We start from the raw sequence: 21,725 nt of genomic DNA on the forward strand, positions 1-21,725 counted from the left end.
GGAACATTAAACCAGCCACATTAAACCAGCCCTTTGCTTCCCAAAGTGCAGGTCACACGTGAAGGTGGTTTTAGGTGGTACCTAGAAGATAACGTTTTATTCTAGCAGTTATGTAATTATCTCAATGAGTATTAGAAAAAATGTGACTAGCACATAAACTCCATGATTGCATGGATGTTATTAACATTGAGGATAAGTAGGAGGGAAGGGAGTATATGTAAAGAAAAATATTAATAAAAGTACAAATGGCACTCAGAAATGGTAGAAATGTTAGAAGTGCTGTGTACCAATTATGTTGGTTTAGGACCCCTGAGGCCATTGACATCTAAGGTACCTTCAGATCTGACATTTGTAAACTACTTGGCCTTCTCCAGATTTCAGCCTCCCGTGGGCCGAGGGGCGTGTACGTACTGACAGGGGCTCTCAGGGCTCTGCCGGTGGGGTGGGGCCACGGTGGCTCAAACCGGGCACCAGATGGATGCTTGCCCACCCCAGAAGGACTGTGGTGGCCAGGAGGGTGGCAGTGAGCCAGACTGCCAGGTCCAAGTCCCAGTGCTGACGCTTCTGGGCTGCATAAATGTGGGCAAATTAATCTGTTTTCACTCCCTCAGCTGAAAAATGGGAATAGTAACTTATAGGGGCAGTGCAAGGGGTCAATGTGAGTGCGTGTGTGTGTGCAGCCTGCCCGTGGTAAGTACTCAGTGGGTAGGTTGTGTCTTTGTGACAGAATGGAGTGTCCCACTGCTGCTGAGCAGGGTCCCTTCGGCGCCTCAGCCCCCTTCCCGGGCCTGTCCTGTCTGCAAGGAAGCCGTGTAGAATTCACCGTGAATGGGGTGACAAAGCAGAAGCCAGGGCACGGGTGTTCCTGCTTCCACCTCAGGCCTTCCCCCAGGTCGGCAGGCTTTGCCAGCGCTGGGCTCTTGCTTCTCGGAAAGCAAAGCCAGCTGCTTGCGTGTCCTTGGGCAGACCCTTCCCTCTCTGGTTCCGGTTTCCTCTGGCATCAGGCGCTTCTCTGTGGGCACCCTCCCCGGGCCCGGAACTGTCCCAGGAGAGCCACAGCAGCCCGTCCAGCCCCCAGCTCATCCCCAGGAGTGGGCACCGAGCAGCTCTCAGCACCCAGACTGGTATCTCAAAGCCACTTGAGAGAGGCTGTCTTCCCGGGACCACAGGACTCGCCCCCGGGAAGAGCCGCACATCTTCCTGGGCCTCCCGCCCTGCACACTCCCAAGGAGTTCCGAAGCTCTCCAAGCCCCTCTGAGTGAGAGTCCACACAGTCTCCCGCGGGCTCTCTGAGCTTCCCTGCCAGCCAGGCCAGGTGTGCTGTCGGCCCGGCCCTCAGCGGGGCAGCGCCCTGGGAGGACAGCTCCCACCTGCCCTTGGCCCCAGACACGGCAGACCCATGTGTCTTGCAGACTCACAGCAGCCAATCAAAGGAGGCCAGGAGTGGCCCTCACTCCTTGGGAGTGGATCCCAGATCAGAGGAGCCCCCCCCCCGCCACCCCCTCCTGCCTCCCCTTCTCGGTGTGTCGCTGTTTGAAGCTTAATCAGGTGCGTACCTGGCTTCTGGTGCTGTGGCGGGGAAGCCAGGCCAGAGGCTGTGGAAGGTGCTGCAGGGCAGGTGGGCAGCTGGGACCCCTGCAGCCCGCCCACCTTCCATCCCCTTGAGCAGGAGCAGCGGGGCTGGAGGAGCAACCCCAGAGGTCACTGTGCAAGAGGCGGCTGAGGGAGGCGTCTGAGTTCCGTCCTGAAGTGCCCCACCCAGCTGGAGGAGTGAGGCCGGGAACTCGGTACTTGGGGCTTAGTCACTCCTGACGCTTTCCTACCCGAAGGAAAGGAAAACGGCCCGGCCACCTGCCGGCTGGGGCTGGGCACCCGCCTCTAAGGGGAGATGCGGAGATGAGCTGCCCTGGGGCGTTGGCAGCCACCGACCATCTTCCCATGGATGTGGCCGCTGCAAGCCCGCTGCCACTGGGTTTGGCCTGATGCCTGATGCCTGCCAGCATCCAGGGGCTAAAGCATGGATTTTCTCCGTGGAAATCAGCTCAGGGAGGCTTCTTGGGAAAGAGCCAAAATGTGAAGAGCGTGGCAGGGGAGCGCTTGGGCCCGCATCTGAATGAGGGCACAGGCGTGCACTGGTGCTGGGCGGTGGTTAAGGGCATGGCCTCTGGGGCAGACTGCCTGGGTCAAATCCCTGCTGCGTCACTTAGTAGCTCTGTGACCACAGGCCATTTCTGTATCTGGATCTCTGTCCCATCACCTGTTAAATGGTCCAAAAATAGCATCTGCTTTGGGGCACATGAGGTTGTGAAAAAGGAGTGAAGGGCTCAGACCAGTGCCCAGCACAGAGCAAATACTATATAAATATTTTTGCTGTTTTCTTCATACTATTTACTAGAAACATGATTTCAGTTAAGTTCACTTTAGCTCTCCCGGCCTGTTTCCCCATCTGTAAAACAAGGATGCAGAGTTGCCTTGAAGTGATTAAATAAGTTGCCAGCACATGGTGGGTGTCCAATAAAGAGTAGTTTCCTTCCCTGTAAAGGGAGCCAAGATTCTGTCCCTATTAAAACCCCCGATCTTCTCCCATTAATGCCTATGTTGTTTTACTGCTCCCAGAGGAATGAGCTTGGATAGAAACAGCTTGTATTTTCAGGCTGAGGGACCCTGTATAGCTGCTCTGCCACAGACCGTAGACGAAGTAGACAAGGCTCGTGAGAGGGCCTGCTGGATAATATTCTAGGGCCATGCCGGCGATACTCTCTTAGGGCCGCACGCATGGCCTCTGAACCACCCCCCTGCTTTAGGCCACCTTGGGCGCCCCCGTGTGTCGGGGCGGTGCCAGCCCCGCAGGACACTGGGATGCACGCAGCGTGGTCCTGACCTCTGCTTGGGAGAGCAAGATGCCAGCATGGGACGAGGTAAACGGCAAGGCGAGAGGACAACCCGAGAGAAGGTCCCCAAGCCACTGTGACTGACAGGGGGCCAGCCCGCGGAGGCCTTAGGATTCAGGGAGGGAGAGACAGAAGGGGAGAGGGCTAGTCCCAGAAGGAGGACTTGGGTGGGCGGGAAGGAAGGTGCTCCAGCAGTGGAGCGGGCAGAGGATGGTGGACGGAAGAGTGGCAGGCTGGGCCATCGCAGCGATGGGGGCGCGGGGAGAGGAGGATCCTCAGTGCTGGGTGAGGGGTAGGCTCCAGGGAGCTATCCGTTGCCTATGGGGGAGCGCCGTGACCGGAGGCATGTTTGATAAGATGAATCTGGGTGTGTGCACCCGGGAATCTGGGGGGCAGCCCAAAGCCGGGACAGCAGCGGCGCCTAGAGCTTCCTTCCTGCTCAGGCAGCACACAGGCGTTTTCACACCCAGTTGCTTGGAACTGCACAGTAACCTGGGCGGCAGTGCTCTTCCCACCACGTAGGAGAGAGCAGAATAGGCTTGTCGTGGTCCTGGAGCTGGGAAGGGGAAGGGCCAGAACCCTAGGCCACACGTAGCTGGCCCCAGAGTCCCTGGGTGTAAGCCACGTCTCTGCAAGACACGGAGAACACCGACTGTCTCTAAGACATGAGCAACTGCGTGAATGGGACAGACCAGACCGGAGAATCCCAGTGACAGCCTGTGTGTGTAGGGAGCTGCGAGGACCTCAGCCACCAGGAGAGGGACCCGGGTGGGGGAGCTGAGACGCCAGGGCCGCCGTCTGCCCTGGCCGCAGGGACGGGCTCTCGGAGCCCCAGCTTTGTTCCTGTGGAGTGGGGGCCAGTCAGTGCAGCCTGAGGGCCAGCAGGGCTGACATCACACAAGCGCTCCCATCGGCCCAGAAGGGGAGGCTTTGGTTCCTAACCCTGGAAAGGCACATTGTGGTCAGATGCCGTGTGGTGTCACCGAGACTGCGGTGGCTGCCTGTGTTGACACTCTGTTAGGAGTTGTTGAATAGGTACACGGTGGGAGTGGTGAGATTATCCTTCTAGAAATATCTGGATATAAGGCAGACTCTCAAAGGAGAGGGTGACATTTCTTGTTTAAAAAAAGAAAAAGTGCATATTTATCCTGGTGGTTTTGAGGTAGAATTCCCTGAAATGTATTCTCTTTGATGTCAGTAGGCTTGAGATGACATAACAGGGTTCTGAGGTCCATTTAGGAACTTCTGGGTTGAATGCGGTTACGTGCAGGTTTCTCTAGGATGTTAATGCACCGGTGGCTCTCCGAGGAGGGGAATAGAGAAGGCTGCATGTCTCAGAGTGCCAGACCACGGAGCACTCTGGGGAAAGTTCTCGGGGCCACCTTGCCTGGAGGCTGGGGGGCGGGTGAGGTCTGCCAGTGGGTGTGACTGGCTGACAAGCCAACGGTTCGGTCACTTTGAGTCTTTGGTTTCCTTACACATCCCCCAGCATTTGGCAGTGGGGGTAGGGGGTCTGGAGGTCTTGGTTTAGGTGCGCAGAAGCACCACCATGGGCTGACCAATCGCAGGGATCCCTCAGGGGTAGGAGAAGCAGAGGACTGTGGACTGACTTTTCCCAAAGCCGCTGCTGGAGCCGTAGGTTCCATTTTAGCCAATTTCTGGCCCAAGCCCCACCCCTGGCTCCAGCCCCATGAGACAGTGAGAGAGCTAGAGGGTGGAATTCTGTTACCTGCTCTTAAATGGTCTGGCCTGACGGAAGGTCACATCTCCCTTTGCTGGATGAATGATGGCTCAGCCTTCCCCAGGGACTCCTCATGTCCATTTACGGGCATATGCTGTGTGTCTCAAGGTGCAGGATAAGACCAGAGTTCTTTGCTTACAGTTTACAATCTGGGTCAAGAGCTAGTGTCAGGGAGAGCTCTGGGGAGAGGGATTTCCAGCTGCCTGTTGGCTATGAGGAGTGTGGGGCTGAGGAGAGAGGGGGCGATGGGCCTGGGTGCCCACTGGACACCTTGGGGAGAGCTGGGATGCGGTCAGCAGCAGTGCTCATAAAATCAACAAGAAGCTATAGTAATGTGCCATCCTGGGGAATGTGGCCAGTGAGAGCCTCTGGCAGTATGTGACAGCACAGAGCTCACGTTGGTGGGGCAGACACTACATGCTGCACAATTAGAAGCAGCCAGGCTTTGGGAAGGAGGTGCAGGAGATACCCCCTGGCAACTTACCATTTCTGTTGCATGTTGGATTTGGGGTGTATAAGGCTCTTTGTATAATATCTAGATAATAGATGGCCCCCAGTAATCCAACTGTTTGACTGAACACATCGTGGTCCTAGAAGGGAAAGCTCGGTGTCGCTTCTCGGAGGAGCATCGGGTACTTCTTACAAGGTCTCCTGCTCTGCTGATCCAGAGTGGGCAGAATTGGTGCAAATAGATGAGCCAAGGGTCAGGAGTGCCCCCAGGCCCAGAGAGGAACCAGGGCCCTTGAGAAGGCGGACAGTATTGCCCACAGTTGATATTCTGTGGCTACTTAAAGCAATTCAACTTATTAATTCATTCAATGGCCTCCATCAGGGCTACTGTGTGGGGAAAGCTTCTGTAGTCTATTTCAGAGCCACACTTTTCTCTAGTGAGCTGCCTGATACCGATGCAATGTGCTGCTGCTTGTTCAAAACAAATAACAGAATTCCATGTTTAACCATACTATTTTATGTATCTGCATATAATGAAAATGTAAGTGATATGAATCGGTTCACAAACTCAGGAAGAAAATTAGTAGATATAAACAGAAAACCCAGTGCCTCTTTGTTGCGGGTCACTTACCCTAAATTTTCCAAAAGGCTTGCGGACTCGGAGTTCCCAGGGGGAGTTGTAACTGGGAGTTCAAAAGTCCGCACTCAGGCAGTCACCACACAAATGTCATCAATCTGACATGCCATCGCTCCTCGCTGCCACACGGTGGCGCCCTTAACCAGTTCTGTCCCAGTGACCCGAGGAGGGATTCGTTCCCTCGCGCTGACCCGGTTCCGCCCAGGCTTCTCCGGATATTTGAGCGAGAAGGATCCACAACTCAGGTTTTCTAAGTTCAGGCGAGAGGGCTCCTCATCAGGTTCCCAGGCGTACAGTTCGTGGCGCTTGACCAGGTCTGATTACACCCCAGTTCCTGCCTTCCCAGCAATGGAACATCACGGCCACCTTCCTACGACCCTCAAGAACATCACCTTCCCAGGGACGACCAGCGTGACCCGCGGCACCTCCCCACCTGAGCAGGAGCTCAATGCAGGGCGCTGATTTGAACGTGCGATGGGACATGCCCTCCAACAAGCACCATAATTTAATTAGATGCTTTCATTAGGTTAGAGCAAGCCCCTGTGGTCTTGCCGTTCCAAGGTGAAGCCACCAGGAGAAATCCCGGGGACAGGTGCAGGAAGACCGGTGAAGAGGGAAGGGCACCATCGACTATCGTTAATTAGTTCAGGAATTTACTAACTGTGGAAACCTGGGCAAGTAACTTAACCCTTGTGAACCTTAGGTTCCTTACCTGTAAAACTGGATGATATTAGCACCTACCTCACAAGAATGGTGTGGAGTTAAATGGGATGATTCACGTAAAGTGCCTAACACAGTGCCTTGGACACCACAAATAATAAATGATAGCCATAATTATCATTAATATTATTTCACTCCAGTGTTTTGGTTACCACTCTATCCCAGCACCCAGAGCTGTCCCTAGTATACAGGAGACCCTCAGTAAATGTGTGTTGAGTGAATGACTCTCACACCTCTTAATGATAACCTACTGCAGGGTGTCCCTCAGCACCTGGTATGGGGTGGAGGGCTCAGTGGTAGAAATACACACGGTGACTGATGTGTTCTCACCTCTGCTTCCTGCCAGGTTATCTGTTCTTTTTTTAACAGTGAAGACAGAACTGGTTCAAGAAATACAGTCAAGCTGTGAGGTTTCTTGTTTGAGTCATTTTTTGAATGGTTTTATGAAAAAAATATAAATAGTATGTGAGGAAAATGAATATTAAATCAATACATATAGGTATTAAATTGTATTTATGAAAATTGTCATCAGATAAAAACTTCTGACTTGATCAAATTAAATGCAAACAAGTAAGGATCATGTGGCAGAGTAGAGCCTGGATCCCATATTTTTCAAATACAGAGCACTGATAGCAAACAATTTTCAGCACCTATTATGTGCCCAGCCCTGGGCAAGGGACTGAGGGGCATTACCTGAGAATAAACTGCCAGCCCCTGCCCTGGTGGCTTGCAGTCTGGTTGCAGATTCAGAATTTACGTCCTTGACAGCCAGTGCTGGGAGCTGCAGGGCTCAGGCCACCAGCTCAGGCAAGGAGCTCCCTCAGAGGACGGCAGAAGGAGGGAAAGCAGAGGGCTGGGGAGAAGGGGAAGCGAATGTGTGAGGTCAGGAACCAGCAAACCGTCAGGCGGACACTGGTCCCCATGGAGCTGAGGGTCAGCTTGGAAGAGGTTTTCTAGAACCTTCCCATTAAACAGCAGGGAGCGCCCTAAGGCTGCTGAGCAGGAGGGCTGTGTGGGTTGTCCCGATGCCTCACACTTTGCGTTTCACTTTCAAGAGCAGATGCAAGTCTCCGTGACGCTTAGAATCACTGCTGATTTTTTCTGGTTTTGCTCAGCATGGAGGGCAGAGCTCGGCTGGGAACAGACTTGGGACTCAAATAAGGACAGAGATGGGAAGGTGCAGGAGACTCAGGCATCTGGGTTAGTCCCTGACCCTCCATAGTCTGAAAGAGAGCCAGTAGCCCCTTCAGTCTCCCAGAAAGTCTTGCCCAGTGTCCGAGGCCTCATGCTACCCCATCACCGTCCATGTGGGATGTGCACCTTCATTCCATAAATCCTGAGTTCATCTTCATCCATGATGAGAAGGACAATAATAGAGAAGTGTGACAAGTGCTAAGATGGCATTTACAGGACACTGTGGGCACACAGAGAGGGGAGTGGAGATGACGCCCAAGTTGAACCCGATAACCCCAGGTGATGAGGGCTGATGGCACTTAAATTCAACGCAGGCTGATCATTTCTAAGAAAACAGCTTCTTGGAGTCTGGGAAAGGCTGTGTGTAACTTAGTCCTGCCCGTACGAGCCCACCTTTCTACCTAACACTTTCAGTTATTCAACAACTTTTTCTACAGCACCTGTTACGTGCCAGGAGCTGGGCCAGGCCCTGGGCACACAGAGGTGGGAGAAGAGACAATACTTGTTAAAGGCCAGAAGGATAAACCCAGGACGGCTGGGAGGGGGCGTCCCGCAGCCGTGTGGACAGTGGAGGCTTTGGTAACTGGCTCCCCACTGGCGGGGGGGCTTTGAAACCCATAGCAACACCTGGGTTCTTGGAATGAAAGAATCATTTCTTTCAAAAAGAGTCAGGTGGGTGGCTGGCCTGTGGTTGCCACTGGGATTACTACTGCGGATTCAATGAGCAGGCTTTGAGACGGTCGGCATTTTTCATTGGCCAGGCCCAGGAGGTGGGTGTCTTTTGGTGTATCTTGAGAATCCCGTCTGAGTCTCATGTATTATTAATCTCCTGTGAGGAATGTCTTAATTATCTCCATGTGTGGAAACCAGTGCTCAGAGAGGGCTTCCAACTAAGGCCGGACGCAAGACTTGAACCTGCCCTGTGCCTGTTCCCTTCAGCAGCCACGCCGCCTCCCCTCAGGTTGCTTACAGTCACGTCTAAGGGTGGGCTGACCCCATAATACGAGGCTTTCCGAACTGACACGTCCTCTCCCCCTCTTTAGAGACCTTTCTCTGCTGCGCCAGCGCGCTCCTAACGGCAGCCATCAGTTCCCGGCCCTGGGCAGCAGGGTTCGCGCCGGTGGGATGGGCCCAGGCTGGGCTGCAGGAGGAGGCAGGGGGCCGAGGCCTGGTGCCCTGCGGGTGGGCCCCGCAGAAGAGGGCGAGGACCCCGCGACTCTGCAGCGCCCCAGGCTGGATGGGGGCGCGCTGCCCCGCCGCGTCGCCCGGGTTAGGGAGACCGGAGAAGCCACCCCGAAGGGCGAAGGGCAGCCCTGACAGTCCTGGTACCGGGGCTGCGCCGGCGACGTAGCTCGTCCTGGTGGTCAGAACAGCGCCGACGCCCCGCGGGGACGGTTCAGGAGGGTCCACGCGGCCCCATGAGTTGCACCTTCTGCCAGGCGCTGGTGGACCGGAGGCCCAGGGCGGGCGCCCCCGGCCCCCCCTCCCGGCCAGGCGCCCCAGGCCCCGGCTGAGCCCCTGGGCAACGCGCCCCTCCTGCTGTACCCCTGCGACGCCTTCGCGGTCCCTTCCGTGCGTGCCCTTCCCCGGCGCCTTCGGGGTCCCCGACTACCCCTTCGAGCCTGCCCTCACCCAGCAGCGCAAGGAGCGCGAGCGGCGGCGGGTCAAGCGGGTCAGCGAGGGCTACGCGCGCCCCCGCGGCCTCCTCCCCGGCGCCCGAGGCGTCCGAGGCCCCCTCGCCGCCCCTCGAGTCGGAGGAATCCAGCCCCTGATCGGGCCCGTGGCCGCCCGGGGGGTCCGCGGGGCCGTCCCTCTGCAGGGTGCAGCCGGGGGGCCGCAGGGGCACCCGCGGCGCGGTGCGGAGCTCCCAGCCGGCGCCACCCTCCCTCCGTCCCCCAGTGCCACCGCCGGCCGCGGGCCTTCCAGCTCGAGGCGGGTGGACGGCGGGGGATTCGACGGCCCCGCATGGATCGGGGAGACCCGTTCGGGCAGCGCGCGCGCCGCGCCCCCTCCGGGCCGCAGGAGGGCTGCCTGGGACGGTCATTCCGCGTCCAGCTCCGGCCGCACTTAGCCCCGCGCTGGGGAAAGTGGGAGCCCAGCCTCCGGACGTGCACCGCCGGCCGTGCTGGCCCTGCTCCGCCCTCCGCCGCCGCGGGCGCAGCCACGAGATGCCCACAGACACCAGCATCCTCCTGGGGAGCCTGGGGGCCACCGCCGCAGCCCCACCCGGCGAGGAGCCCGGAGGGTGAGCTGGGAGGCCGGGCTGCCGCAGGCGCTCAGTCCCGACGCGACCACAGACTCGGGAAGAGGCCCGGCGTGTTCCCTGGCGGCGCTCTCGGCTTTCGGGGGGACGGCAGTTACCCACCCTCGCCCCCGCCCCGCAGGGTGAGCGAGGACTGCGCTTTCTCGCCTCAGGACTGCAGGCCTCCGTTGACAGCGTGACCACAGGCCGCTGGCGCTGGATTTGCACTGAGCAGCTGAAGAAGGTTGAGTTCCCGGATTCCTGGCCCGCTGTCCCCCCTCACCTGCCCTGATGCTCTTCTTACTCCCGCACCCATGGCCCAGCCCTCGCCGTGCGCCCGGGGAGTGTTCTGCTGGCCCACGCATCCAACACTTGCAGAGAGCTTGTCACACACCGGCAGTGCGCTGTGCAGGCGCCGCGCCCCAAGTGTGGGGGCCTTGTGCCCCGAGTGGCAGGTAGTGCGCGCAGACCCGGGGACTGCAGGGGGAGGGGAGGAGGCGTGGCCTGAGGGCCGCAGGTACTGAGGTGGGGGTGGGGGCGGCTGAGCTAGGCCACCAGCACCTTCCCTGGACAGTGTCCTGGGGTGAGGGGGTCTGGGGACAGGCGAATCCTGGAGGAGGGAGCCAGTCCGCGGCCCCCTGTCATGGGCTACCTACCCCCCAGCCCCCAACCTTCCATCCTGTCTCCCACCGCCCCAATCCGCGCCCACGTGTCAGTTCCTCCACCACTCCCTGACCAGCCCCCTAGGGGACATGCTGGATGCCACTGACTGGGCTGGGAAGCAATGACAGCTGCCTGGCCTCGGGAGCTCGGGCTGGGCAGCAGGACGCCGAGAGGAGGCTAATTTTACCCGCGGGGAGCAGGGACAGTAATCCTCCTGCCCCCACCCCGGCTGGCCCAGCAGGCCCAGCAGGCCCAGCAGGCCCAGTCGCCAAGGCGCAGGCACGGGGCACCCAGGGAGCGGAGGGCAGTGGGGTGGGGGAGCAGGAGAGGACGGAGCTGCCGGGACGCCATGGAGCCGCCCTCACCCCAGGACGAGGGCCTGAGGAAGAAGCCGCCGAAGAAGCCTGTCCCGGAGGTTCTGCCGAGGCCGCCCCGGGCCCTGCTCTGCCTGACGCTGCAGAACCCGCTGAGGAAGGCCTGCATCAGCGTCGTGGAGTGGAAGTATCCTTCCGGCCCTGGCGTCAGGGAGCGGCCGCCGCTCGCTGCCCCGGGGGCCAGGCGCCCGGGCGCTTGGAGGGGGGGTGAACTTCCACAGAGGAGCCCTGGGGAAGGCGGCCTTCAGCTGACGGGGAGGCGAGGGTGGGGCAGGGCAGGTGGGCTTCAGCCGCCGTGCCCGCTGACCAGCTCCGGAAGGTGAAGCTGTGGGCCACCCACATCCCCGCCCGCTGGCTCCCCTTGGATCTGGTGGAGGAGGGCGAGAAGAAGCGGTGCCTTCTGCGAGAAAATCCCCCCCGTTGGTGGGAGGGGGTAAAAGTTAGGGGAGAGCTCAGCGAGGGGTGTCCCAGCGGGGGCTGGAGCTGGGGGGGCGGGGCTTGGACGGGGTCTGCTCTCAGCGGCCCCCACGCAGGCCCCCTGGGCACGGGGACATGCCATCCCTCTCTGTCTGCATTAGCTCTGGGAGAAGAATGACGAAAACATCTGGGTTATCTGGGGAGGCGAGGAAGGAACTCCAGAGGCGGGGGGCCTAGATCCAGGGGGCTGAGAGACAGCGTCGGGAACGTTTGAAATATTTCTGAACGACTGTGGAAGCCTGGGCTCCCGCCGGCTGTTCTCAGAAGCCAGGAGAATCAGGGATAATGGGCGGACAAGGAAAACACGGGACCAGCCGGGCGGCTCGGGGCGGAATGGGCCACAGCCGTGCTCAGCCGCAGGCGGCCCCAGCCCCCTCCCTGCCCCCCGGCCTCCCGCGAGATGGGGTGGCCGAGCTCTCGCCCCTCCTTGCCCGCTGCCTCCTCTGCCCTGCCTCTGCCCTCTTCTCAGACACTGGGGGATGCTGGGAAGAGAGCAGGGCTGTCAACCCAGCCCCTCTACACGGTGTACCTCCCCCGCCCCTCTCCTTCCCTCCCCCGTCCTGCCACCCTTTCTTGCCCGCCTCTCCCTCCAGTTGGCGCCTCTGGTTGGCCCAAGGAGTGGGCCTGGGGTGCCCTCTGGAGAATGACAGTGGAGGGCTGGGTGTGTCTGGGAGAGGGTGCGGGTGTGCACACGGCTTGGGCGTGGGAGCCCGTCCAGGCGGTGACCCATTCCTCACCAGGGGGAGCCTGGGAGATTCCCGTCCCACCTCTGCACCTTCCCCTTTCCTAGTCCTGCTCTGTGGACACTCAGCGCGACCGCATCAGTGTCTCCCCCTCCCCCCCATTTCCCTGTGTGAGTCCCACAGGTTATCTGGTGAGACTCTCAGGAAGTCATGGCTCCTGGGGGCAGGCAGGTGGGGGTGGGTGGGGGAGTGAGCAGGAGCTTAGAGTTGAGTGTTAAGACCTCCTGCCCCTGGCAGCTGAGCAGCCCGCAGCCAGGAACCAGACCCTGAAGGTCCCAAAGCATTGATGGAAGTTCCCTGCTGTGAGGAAAGCCTGGCCCTTCTATGCCCTGCGGAAGAGCAGGAAAGGAGCCCTGGGGCATCAGCCTGGCACTGTAGTTGTGATCCGGACTGACCCTTGGGGCCCTCCTCCTCTCACCCTGCAAATCCCGTGCCTCACTCAAAGGCTCTCCTTAACCTGGGCACCAGACCCTTCGAGACAATCATCTTGCTCACCATCTTTGCCAACTGTGTGGCCCTGGCTGTATACCTGCCAATGCCCGAGGATGACAACAACACTCTGAACCTCAGCCTGGTAAGACAGGGTTCCCGTGCCTCCTGCAGGCCTGCAGCGCAGGTGGGTGGGCTGAGCCCTGGGGGATGATGCTGGAGCTTCAGACCCCACCCTCCCCACCACCGGCAGGGCTGCCGGAGCCACTGGGCAGCTTTGCAGGGCACCTGCTTATTCTGGATTCTAAGAGCTCAGCCAGCGTGGAAGGAGTATCCTGAACTCACATAATCCTCACAACAAACTGGAAAATGAGCCCCATTAGATAGATGTGGAGACAGAGGCTTGGTGAGGTCTGCTAGTGAGTAATGGTGGCAGAATGCTGATTTTGCTTTCCTGGATATAACCCAGAAGAAACTTGCTTCCACTGAGCTGCTTCCTGGGAGAGTCTGACCCAGGAATCTTAAGGCAGGCCTGGTCTAGAGCTCCATGCCACTTTCTCTTTGCCCCTTCACCAGTCATGTGAACACATGGACATAAAATGCCGGAGGAATTTTCCAGAACTGTGTTGTCCTGTCTCCTTCCACCTCCCTCTGTTTTATGAATGAGGTCTGGTATCTAGAAAGGTTAAAGGGCTGACTTACCCAATAGCTAGATAAAACAAAAGCAGTTAACATTTATTAAATGCTTCTCAGGTACCAGGTTCTGTGCTAAACAGTTTATATTATTGTTTGTTTGATCCCCTAACTGCCCCTGTGGGGGGGTCACACCTTTAGACCCATGTAAAAGGCAAGGAAATGGGCTCAGAGTTGGGGTGCCTGGCCTGGCTCACCCCAGGTGCAAGTCTTGCCCAGGTCTCAAACTCAGGCCTCTCCGACGTCGGGTCCGCCCGTGGGACTGCTCTGCTGCCAGCGCAGTAGCAGCCCACGGAGCTCTGATGGGGGCCCCGCAGGAGGCTCACAGGCACCTACTGTCCCGGCTCCCGGGGACAGGGCAGTGGACCCGCCATTTCAATGGGCTTCGTCTGCATGTATCCCCAAGGGTAGGAGGGAGGAGGCCAATTAGCAAGCATCCAGGGCTTGAAAGAAGGACATTTCTCTCTGCTTCTCCTTTATGCTGTTTCCATGGGGATCTATCTTGAGCTGGTGAGAAGCTGGCATTCTGAGTGTGCTTGGCTACAAGTGCGAAAACCTCTGAGCTCCAGAGTGTGGAGGGAGAGTGGGATCCGTGTGGGCAGGGCCCCGGCAGCCAAGGCTGGCAGCAAAGGTGTCTCTTGGGGTCCTGGGCCTTCCACATGCACATGAGGCTTAGGACTCAAGCTCCTGAATCTGGGAGGGCTCTGGGTCCACCCTGCCCCTCAGGATTTCATTTTCTGGGGCCTCTGTTCCATTTCAACTCCTTAAGAAGTTGGCTACTTTCCAAAGAAGCTCTGCCCTCCTGGGCGGAAAAACGTTACACCTTAGGGGACATGTCATCTTCCATCTTGAAACAAAAGGCTGCCCTAAAAATCTCAGATAGTCTTGGGTGTTTTCCTTCACCCCGTGGGCCTGACTTTCAAGGCCTAGAGCTCATAGATACAACACGGTGAATCCCCTGGAAGAGAAAACCTGACCAGAAACCCGCCTGAAGCAGTGACCGTCCCCTTAAACATCCAGTCTGGATGGACTGTCAATGGTCAGTGAGGGACCCTCATCTGACCCCTTTATGGTGGAGCCCAGAGAGGGTCAGCCATCCTCAAAGTCACACAGCCAGCTTCTAAGTGAAGCCCACTTGCCAATTATATGTCCATCTCCACACAACCCAGCAAGGGGGAAATGAGAGGCGTCAGAGCAGGGGGTAGGCAAAGGGGTATTTGTTCCTCTGCCCTGTGGGCTGCTTTGTAAGTATCTGAGACAGGTCAGGGACCATCCAGTCATCCAAAGTAACCCATAGTTTCCAAGGACGGTGGCCCAGGGACCAGTTCTTCATTAACTTTCTCACTCATTTAACAAACATTTCTTTAGTGCCTGTTATATTCTTGGCACAGACTGGTGATGTACTTGCAAACCGAATAGACATGATTTCCATCTTCACAGAGCTTAATTAATTCAATCAATTAAATACATTGTTACAATTAAGCCAACTAAATGAGTCATTAAAATGGAATGGGAAATGTGTAAGGTTTGGGGACACTATAATATTGTACTGGGGGCCTCCCAGAGGGTGGGATGTTGAACCCAGGACCTGAAGGATAAGGACAGGGCCAGCTCCATGGCATGTGACCTGTGCAGTCCCTCCCAGGCCCCACAATTGGGGTTTAAAGCCCTGTCATCATAGTACTGGAATTTTTTAAATAATTTCATCTTTGAATCCATGTTATGTAAGTGAAGGCCGCTGGGACAATGACACAAGGACCGGGAGCTTGGAGGCATGGCCGCCTGCTGCCTCCCACCACCTCCCTGCCCCAGAGGATGGACTGCTCTGTCCCCCGCCACCCCCGCACTGGGGCCCCGGGCCCCCTGCCAGCGGGGTGGACGTGGGTGTGCTCTTTAGTGTCTCAGGACAGGGCACGGCGGTGGCTGTCCCCACCCGGGGCTGACGGTACCGTAGCCCATCCGGTGGGTGCGTGCAGGGGCAGCCTCGGGCCCATCTTCCAGTCGGGTACGCCATGCCTCCTGGAGCAGGGGCTGCCACAGCTTTGGGCGTTGCCTGCCCACCTTGAACGGAGGCAGAGGCCCGTGGGAAGGGGGCTGCCCAGCACCACCTCCCCCGCTCTGGCCAGGGTGCAGGGTGTCTGGCTGTTGGGTGGTGGTGTGGAGGACCTGGCAGGGTGGGCAAGGGCCAGGGAGGAGGGAGGAGCGCCTGTGAGGGTGTGTACTTGCCCTGCACAGCACTAAACAGGAAATAAAAAATTGCCATCATAGTTTTAAAAAGAGACAATGGAGACAAGGCAAAAGCTTTATATTGTAGCACCTATGGCGGCGCTTATTTCCTGCCGTCTGTTTCCGTTCGCACTGGGCCCACCCGTTACACAGCAGGTCCCAGATGAGAGTGAGGTTGTAGACGCCTTGGCGGGAAGGGGGTTCTAGGCTGAGGGGCCCCGGGCAAAGCGCTGCAGGCAGTGGTGAGGACGTGAGCTTGGGGTTTAGAAAAATCACTCCGGTGCGCGTGGAGCATGGGCCGGGGTGGGGTGGGGTGGGATGGGAGAGGGGTGAGGAGGCCACCGAAGGTGTCGGCAGACTATGCGGGAGGCTGGAACTGAGGCAGGGGCGTAAGAGGGCAGCGCCGCCGAGAGCTACTCAGGACCAGTGGGACATGGTGACTGATGGAGGCAGGGAGGCGAGGGGGATGGAAGACGGAGGCAAGGATGCCACTCAGGTTTCAGAGTGGTGACAGAGCGCATGGTGTCACTTACCGAGGCAGGCAGCATGGGAAGGAACAGGCTGGGGCAGGCAGAGCGCCACAGAGAGTTCAAGTGCATGTGCCCTGAGATACAGGTGCCCGCACCCACCAGGCACCCTGGTTGGCAGGTCTGGGTGTTTGATGACAGAAGGGTCCTCCTCCGGGAGATGCCAGACTAGCTGGGTGGGGGAGGGAGCAGTGGGGACGGTCAGGGGGCAAGAAAGGCTTCCCACAGTGCAGAGTCGGGGGGCAGCCAGCATCGCCAGTTGTGGCAGAGCAGCCCCCAGGAGCCTGGGTGCCCCTCAGGCAGTTCTCTCCTCTCTCCAGCTCCTGCCCCCAGCTTCCAGTGAGGGTACCTGGCTGGTGCTCCTCTGCCTCTGCTGCACAGAAGAGGAAACTGAGGCCCAGAGAGGGCAGGGGACGCTGGGAGGCCCAGGGGCTGGACGACAGCGAGGAGGGGCTCCAGGACACTGGCATGCTGGCCGGGTGCGTGGCACCGTGGCCGAGGGGAGCATGCCTCTGAGGTCAGCCCGGCTGGAGAAGCAGGCTGGAGGTTGGGAGACTGGGGCTGGCGCTGGCATATGTGCTTCTGAGCCCGGGCTCTGCCCCATCCTTGCTGCGTGATCTCGGACGTGTCATCTAACTCCTCTGGGACCTCCGTTCCCTCATTTGGAAAACGCGGCGGATCTACTTCAGAGGAGCTCCCGGACGAGCCCTCGTCTGCTGTGGCACCTTATCTATGAACATGAGATTTTACTGTGCAGCTGCCACAGTGCCCCAGAGTGGGCTCCCAGCCACAAAGCCGCTGGCCACAGAGACCCCGGGGTACTCTAGGGTCAAAGGGTGTAACCCCGGACACAGGATTATGTCAGTTAAAAATTCCTCTTCACCCCACCGCCATCTGCCTGTAATTCCTCTTTAACCCTCCATCTCTCTCCCTGAAACATCCAACATACCTGAGTGGCCTCCTGGCCACCCCGCCCCCACTCCCGTCCTCCTCGTCCTTATCAACAGTATCCAGTGTTTACTGAGCGCTTGCCCTGTGCCAGGAACCATCTAGAGCTTTATATGCTTTCTGTCATTGAATGCCCACAACAACCCCACGAGGCAGGGACTTTATTTTTCTCATTCTTACAGATGAGTAAACTGAGGCACAGGAAGGTTGAGTCCCCATATGCTTGCAGGTGGCTATATGGGTGGGCTGGTAGCTGTTGTTGGGCACCTAGATGCCACCCCAACCTCTGGGCAGGACTCCACTTGCCCAAGAGAGAAGCCTGTCTTGGGCCTGGGGAGCCTGTGCCTACCAGCCCCGTCCCAGAATTCTCCCAGGAGAGGGAAGGCTGGGGGCCGCGGGTCACTGGAGGGGCACTGGCAGAGGGGCAGGGGGACAGAGTAGACACTGAGGCCAGCAGAGGGGCAGGGAGATGTCCCAGGACAGCTGGCCGCCAAGGCCAGGACCCAGGACCCAGGGCCCCAGCCCCCAGCACCCCAGCCCAGGACCAGACCCTCCAAAGGCAGCTCTGTCCCCCTTGAAGTCCCACGTGCTCCCCGACGTCTGAAGGAACCCTGGGGGACCCTAGGGAGTAGCTCCGATTAAATTAAAGGAGATTTGGGGAATGTCATCATTCCAACCTTGGCCAGCCTGCGGGACCCATGTGGACAAGCAACAGTGGTCACGGCTGCTCATTACTGGGCAGAGACTCGAAATCAACCGCTTTTGCTGCATTATCTCACTTCCTCCGCAAAGCAATGCTGGGTCAAAGCACGATTTTCAAACCGAGCAAACATGACTCTTATTTAAGTATAGAAGGAACACACGTCAAAGATTAATTTGGCTCATGAGAGAACAAGTAGGAAGGTAGAGCTGGTTCCAAGAGAATTAGAAGAACAGACAGAAATGACATCGGAGAAGGGAAGGAGGTCACAGGATTGCCAGGTGAGACACCAGCTCTTGATGTCCCACAGGGCAGTAAGAGGGTCACCCTGGGGTTGCCTTTTCTCTCTGGCCGACATCCTTTGGAGGCTGGGACAGTGAGAGTTAGACACAGGACAGTCCCCCCTAGGTCAGTGGTTTTTCAAGGGCGGGTGAGGGGAGAGGCACTTGGCAAAGTCTGGAAATTGGCGGGGAGTGTGCACAAGATCTTCAGGTGGGTGGCGGCTGGGGATGCTTCTAGACATCCTGCACCGCCCAGGACAGGCCCCTGCGCCCCACGGCAAAGGGTCACCTGGCCTGAAATAGGAACAGGGCTCAAGCTGACAAGTCCTGTCCTAGATAATTACCTATCTTTGGCTAAGCTGTTATAAAACGCTCCAACGTGGTATATTCCAAGGACTTGGCGCCCACCCTTTGCCCCGTTTCCAGGTTCTGGGTGATCTCTGGTAGCACTGGCCGGGCAGGCCGCGCTGCTGCCTGGTGCATATGGGGCTGGCAGGACGCACCCCTCAGCAGCCTCGGCCAGGCCCCTGGTACATTCCTGGGGTTCAGGTTGCTGTGCGGTCCTCAGCTAGGCTGCAGCCTAAGCCTCTGGCATCCAGGGCGGGTGTATTTTTATAGGGTCTGGAATGTGCCTGCCCACTACCTCCCACAGCCAGAGCCCACTCCACCTCACCATCTGGTGAGGCTCCTGGCTCAGAGGGACCCCTGCCCTGGCCTTGACCCCCAGAGGCCTGGGACCTGAAGCACATAGGCAGCTGAGCCTGGGCTTTGGCACAAGGGTCTGGCCAGGTAAAATGAAAGCCTGCCTTTTACCTGCACCCTGGAACCTGCCTTCTCCCACCATGGGGCTCGGTGCCCCTTCTGAGGACAGAGCACACCCCACCCCTGCTCTGCACCCCTCACACCAGGGCAGTGGGCTGCGGACACTGAGATAGTCCACGGCAAAGCTTTTGAGGAACCTTGGGCACCTTGCCCAAGCTGTGCAGCCTTTGGGGGCACATGGGAAAGGATGGGGCTTTAAAAAGTCAGACAAAGCTGCCCCCCAGCCAGACTTAACACTGGCAGCTTCCTGAACCCTGAGCCTCAGCTATCTCCTCTGTGCACAAGGGACCGAACTCACGTCAGTGAGGACAACAATGTCGTGTCCCATCTAGCACATGGGGTTTGCTCAATAAATGTTCCTTCTTTCCCCTCTCAGCCCTCCCAGCCCACAGCTGAGTCACGCTGAGCCCAGACCAGGGCAGGGAGGAGGCCAGTGAGACCTGGGTGGGGGTGGGGCGGGGTCTGAGAAGCCCACCCCGACGTCCCAGGCGTGCCGTTTCTCTCCCTCCTCAGCATGGCATGGTGGGTGAGACCACCAACCTTGGAACCAGACTCTGATTCACATGTGGCTCTGCTGCTCTGTTGCTGTGTGACCCTGCAGAAATTACTTACCCCCTCTGTGCTTTGGTTTCCTCACCTACAAAATGAGGGGCAGTGCCTCCCTTCATGGCTCCTGTGAGACTGAGTGTGCATAGAATAAGGCCTGGCGCCCATGTGGGAGGGTCATAGGCCTCGGATGTTGTCATGATCACCTGAGACAATATTGGTCCCCCACCCTCTTCCAGGCTGGCCCCCTGCCTTCCCCTCGTGCCCTTCACCGCCGCCCAAGCCCCTCCTCTGTTACTCTCAGCTCGTGTCTCCCTGGGTAGGAAGCCCTGGCACATGCAGCCCACCGAGACCTGAGGGGGTCTGCTTCTCCGCAGGGGAGATGGGGACCCCCCGAGGGAGGTAGGCCAGCAGGAGCGGCCCAATCGGGTCACGCTTCTTTGGGTGAGAGTTCATCAGCCTAAATATAGCCACTTCCCTCACTCCCGAGCTGGGCCTTTTCCAAACCTGGAGGCTGAGGTGCTCACGGAGGCAGATAGATGCCAGGGCCCTGGGAACCCGTGAGCGTCGTGGCCACAGGACACCAGGCCGGCTTACCAGCCCGGCGGGTGGGGTGGGGGCTACAGCCTCGGGCACCTTGTGCTCCCTCTCCAAGCCCCCCTCTCCTCCTCTGTGAGGTGGGACAGACAAGTGCCAGGGCTGACCCTTAATGCACAGATAGATGAAGGGCTCGAGGAAGATCATCTTTTTGCCTAGAAACCAACCTTAGTGGATTGCCTGCCCATTTCTCTCTGGGGCGGTGGGAGCCATCTGCAGCCTGTCCTGGGGTCCCAGGCAGGGCTAAGGACCAGGGGTCACAGGCCCTCTGCCTGCCCTGGTCGAGGCCATATTGTTCCAGTCCGGTCCCCTCAGCCCACGCCCCGCTGTCACCATGCAGTGTGTAGGATGCAGGAACCCTTGGCAAGGTGGGAGCCTGCTCTCCTGGGGGTCCTGGGGCCTCCCCCCGACCCTGCCCCATCTTCAGGGCACTGTGAGGAAGCCCACCTGGGCTGGGGGCACCCCTGAGAGCCCTGAGAGCTTGCAATCCTGTCTGTCTGTGAGAGAGCCCTCTCTTTGACCGCTTTTTCCACTTGATGGGTTTGAGCTTCAGGAAACAAAAGCCTGGGGCCCTGCCACAAACCTCCCTCGAGGCGGGAGGCCCCACACAGCTGTCTGCTTACAGGAGCTGGAAAGGGGATGAATCCGGGAGGAAACCAGTCATTAATATCATGAAAGCATCTTATACCGGCAGCTCCCAGCCAGCTGGCTTGCAGCAATTGTTGCACGGCCTGCAGCGTGAAGGGCATGTGAGGGTCACACAGAGCCCCTCGCCACTCAGCCGAGCGCCCCCCCAAGTACCCCGGCTTCCCTCTCCCTCAGCTAAACCCACTTTGGCTCGAGGCAGATGTGTGTCTTGAAGAGTTAACCAGCATGCTGCCAACGGCCCCACCAGCAGGTTTCAGATCCTCACAGGCCACAGATCCCTGATCCTAAGGAAGATTTAGGCCCAGGTGATGGGGCAGGCATGTGGTGGCAGGCCACCTTCTGCACGAGCCTACTAGGTTTTTCTGTGGACTCTCTAGACCCCAGAGCCCTCCCCGGGGTCCACTGGGAGCCTGGAAACGAGTCCAGTCCAGACCTCCCGCAGGCCCCAGTGTGGGGGCAGAGATGCGGGGGAAGAGGGTGTGGTGACAGCTGCCTCTGTGGTCCAGACAGTGAGGTGAGGCCGAGCAGGACCTTTGGAGGGGAGCCAGCCAGCACCCGGCACCCTCCTGCAAAGCCCAGTGATGCGAGGGTGGGAGGGGCAGTCCCGTGCCAAGTCTGGCTGACCCCTGGAAACGGAAGACTTGGTCTGAAAATAGAGGCAGTGGGAGGCCGAGGGGAGTGCCGTCTGAGCCCTGCTTCTTTCATCCCAGTGTCCTGCTCCCACACTCCCAGGAGCAGGTGCAAGGCCCGGGGCCAGGGTCACACGCCAAGCCTCGCCCCCCCAAGTGTGGCCCCAGGGAGCCGCAGGTGGAGGCATGACCACGCAGGGGCAGGAGCGCCCTGGGAGGGGACACCTGGCAATGAAGGCCCCCGTGGGGAGCTGGTGGCAGGGCTCTCATCTCACAAAGCAAGACCGGCTCACCGTCTCCCCTGAGGTCAGGATGGTCAGGGAGTCAGGCCTGGGGTCCAGAGTCTCTTCTTAGGAATAGAGGTCCCAAGACTGCCCCTGACCGATGCTGCGCCCCCTTGGAACCTGATGGCTGGCTGTGGATCAGGGGTTCCATGAGCGCCTCCTTGGGTTCCACTCACTTGCTTGAGCGACTCCTAGAACTCAGAGAGACACTTTACTTACTAGATCACTGATTTACTATAAAAGGGTATAATTCAGGAACAGCC

The 21,725-nt window shown here is 58.6% G+C and overlaps 1 protein-coding gene and 1 long non-coding RNA gene across 4 annotated transcripts in view; both read left to right on the forward strand.

Moving 5' to 3' along the window:
• The first annotated feature begins 23 nt into the window (after nucleotides 1-23).
• Nucleotides 24-6,544, forward strand: LOC118924597 (uncharacterized). Its single transcript, XR_008999463.1, has 3 exons — nucleotides 24-1,315; nucleotides 1,413-2,918; nucleotides 5,227-6,544. It is a non-coding gene; the product is annotated as an uncharacterized LOC118924597 (long non-coding RNA).
• Nucleotides 6,545-10,568: 4,024 nt separating this feature from the next.
• CACNA1S (calcium voltage-gated channel subunit alpha1 S) overlaps nucleotides 10,569-21,725 on the forward strand; it is a 62,710-nt gene continuing 51,553 nt past the window's right edge. For 2 of the 3 annotated variants that reach the window (XM_036909482.2, XM_036909483.2), the window contains exons 1-2: nucleotides 10,576-11,039; nucleotides 12,601-12,706. In XM_036909482.2, the coding sequence (XP_036765377.2) occupies nucleotides 10,888-11,039; nucleotides 12,601-12,706 (258 nt within the window). In that variant the 5' untranslated portion in view covers nucleotides 10,576-10,887. Of the gene's footprint in view, nucleotides 11,040-12,600; nucleotides 12,707-21,725 lie in introns of all 3 variants that reach the window. The other variant, XR_005029676.2, reaches the window with a different exon arrangement.

Source organism: Manis pentadactyla, chromosome 9, assembly GCF_030020395.1.
Source record: "Manis pentadactyla isolate mManPen7 chromosome 9, mManPen7.hap1, whole genome shotgun sequence".
Lineage (NCBI taxonomy): Eukaryota > Metazoa > Chordata > Mammalia > Pholidota > Manidae > Manis > Manis pentadactyla.